At 48.3% G+C, this 2,716-nt stretch overlaps 1 protein-coding gene across 1 annotated transcript; it reads right to left on the bottom strand.

Annotated features, from left to right (window-relative positions):
- Positions 1-503: 503 nt before the first annotated feature.
- On the bottom strand, positions 504-1,345 carry EMWEY_00058220 (hypothetical protein; the record flags this gene model as incomplete). The annotated part of the gene is made up of 3 exons (XM_013480798.1): positions 504-746; positions 895-1,089; positions 1,283-1,345. The coding sequence occupies 3 exons, from the start codon at positions 1,343-1,345 to the stop codon at positions 504-506; spliced, it is 501 nt and encodes a 166-aa protein (XP_013336252.1).
- Between the last annotated feature and the right edge of the window lie 1,371 nt (positions 1,346-2,716).

Genomic DNA, 2,716 nt, shown 5'->3' on the forward strand with positions numbered 1-2,716 from the left:
TTATCCAGTTTCGTTGTTCTCGCTGTGACGTCCCACACACGAGGGCCTAGACTAGGCACGATTGAACCTGTAAACCGCCCTCAACCCAATTTCCTGCCCAGAAGCTCCCACAAATAAAATTGAGCAAGCATCGGGTGCTTGTTTATTTACTTGTGGGCTCGCGCGCTTCAAAATGTATTCGGCCATCAACGACAATTCAATCTGTACGAGCCTAAACAGAATACCCACCTCCTGCGCTCGCAGCAGCTTACATTTTTTTTTCCCGAAGTCAACCAAATCTTGAATCAGTGGCTCTCTACCCATGCCTATTACATGAGGACCGTTTTGGAATTCGACGAAATCAACTCAGTCCCACGTCCCACGTGTGCCAACGGCACCAAATACCTTGTCAGCTAGCTTGCCCCTATGATGTGCGCGGCAAGCCAGGAGAGGCACCTGCTGATTACAGTAGAGCAAACAACGCACTAGCTGCACCCACAGTAGAAATATTATTATGCTTGCATTCAGCTGCCAAGGTGAAGTCCTACACTCAGCGTGCTTTTGTTCCTTTCAAACCAAACTTGCTTGAACGACAGGTAAGTCGAGACAATGTTCAGCACGCACTGATTTTCGCAGCACATAATGGGATCCCATGACCAGAGCATCAACTGAAAGGTTCCATGCTTCTTGAAGATGGGGAGTAATCCTCGTTCATGTGTAAAGTATGAAGGCACTTGTGCAACGTAACGAGAGCTTCTCCCCTCCCCCTGAAGGAGTCTGCAGTAAAGCTTATTGACTGTACAAATTTATGCTGATCCCTGCATGCAGTAGGTTAATAAAGTGGAACTGGCGTGTGCGATGAGCAATCATCACCGAAGCGTGACACTACGGGATCGGCAGGAAAGACAATCTTACTTTTAAAACCGCAGCTTTTTTGGATGCAATCATACTGAGCAGGACTGCGATTTGTAGTACTGCGAGTGCTAAAATCGTCATGTGACCCTTGCGAATAACCGGGCGGCGAGTTTCTTCATATGTTTCCGGTCCCTCTAGTTGCTGCAGCGGAGCTCCTCCTTGATCCAATTCAACGGCAGTTTCCGTCAAACTTGACTGCGATTTGTAGTACTGCGAGTGCTAAAATCGTCATGTGACCCTTGCGAATAACCGGGCGGCGAGTTTCTTCATATGTTTCCGGTCCCTCTAGTTGCTGCAGCGGAGCTCCTCCTTGATCCAATTCAACGGCAGTTTCCGTCAAACTTGAAAGATCCTCATTTGAAGCTGTTACTAACACAGCTAAAAGTACCAATGGAACAAGAAATACAAGTTTAACCGCCTGCAGGAGTGAGGCGGGGGCACTGCTTTGCATATTGGCGAAAACACTACGGCTGCTGCGAGCCATGGTATCTCAGATATCTTGGATGTCTCGTGTGTCTGCTGTGATCAAAGAATTGCAAAATGTTCACGTTCAATGTAATGCTAGCCTGTCACTTAGAATAAAGAGCATATATGCTGAACTCCAAGCATGCGTCAGTGACCCTGCAATGGTGGTCCCCCCGACAGGGCTGACGGGCCGCCACCGCTGGACCTGTTTTAAAGCAAGATCAATCTACTTCCCTTAACAGGGAAAATTGCTTAAACCAGTATTTTGTGGATTGTGGAAAACTTTTGACTGACGAGAAAATGAGACTGCAGGAATTTTTAACATTCGCGTTGTACGGCAGTCAGGCTTCAGAACTCTCTCGGTGGCATACTGCAGTAACACTTTAATACGGACGCAGCATGCTAGAGTAGTTGGAACATTGAAAATGTGCTCAACGATGTAGTGTTACAAGCTAGTCGATATTTGCTGACTCTGTCAGTGAGAAACCTTGGTGGGTTCGGCCCTGCATTTAGAAATACTTGCCACCGTCCGCAGCTGTCGCGAGAACCCACACCCGGCATGCTTGCAAGCACACGTATGTGACATTTTTGGGCTAAATAGTTCAAAAACAGTGGTTGTATGTAACTGTGGGACTGCCTTCCCGTGGAGTGAGGCAACACGGGTTGCAACTGGGTTGCAAAGACACTTCCTTTCCCGCTGCTCCAGGCGTGGCACCTGCGAGGAACGAAACTTATACCCGCACAAAGGGGGACCTGAAGGAGGAGTGAACAACTCTGAGGGTAGAATGTGATTCGAAATCATCTGGAAATAGCAGCAACTTTTGGGAAAGCTCCCCAAATCTGTCCAATCTCAGCCTTCCACTCTTTAGAAGAATGGGCATTGAACATGATCTACTGGAGGATAGGGTCATCTTTCGGCTGGTGAAAAGCGAGGTCTAGTGCGAAAGCGCATCCGGAGGGACGCGCTCTTTCATACACTCCCCATCCAATCTGTACATTGAAAGTCCTTGGAAGCAAGAAGCAACTCCAATTCTTTCCATCCTTCGAAGCAGTCTGCTGTTGCTCATCTCTGCGCGATGAGTGGCTTGAAAACAGGAGATGGAGGTGGGCCAAAGAAGCCAGAGATGAATTGTGTGGACAGGAGATGACACCCTATCTACAGCCCCTTCCTCAAAAGCAAGTTGTACTGACTAGGCAACTCTCTCGCATACAATTGCGCATCCCTCAGTAAGCACCGCATCTCTGCATCCTCCCGTCGCCTGTTAAACGGAGCCTAAATTGTATTGAAGTATGCCCAGAAGAGCTCCAGCGTGTGCCCCGTAACTAGCTAACACAGATAAATCGCTGCCTCCACCCA

The sequence above is a fragment of the Eimeria maxima genome, genomic scaffold, assembly GCF_000499605.1.
Source record: "Eimeria maxima Weybridge genomic scaffold, Emw_scaff2350, whole genome shotgun sequence".
Taxonomy (NCBI): domain Eukaryota; phylum Apicomplexa; class Conoidasida; order Eucoccidiorida; family Eimeriidae; genus Eimeria; species Eimeria maxima.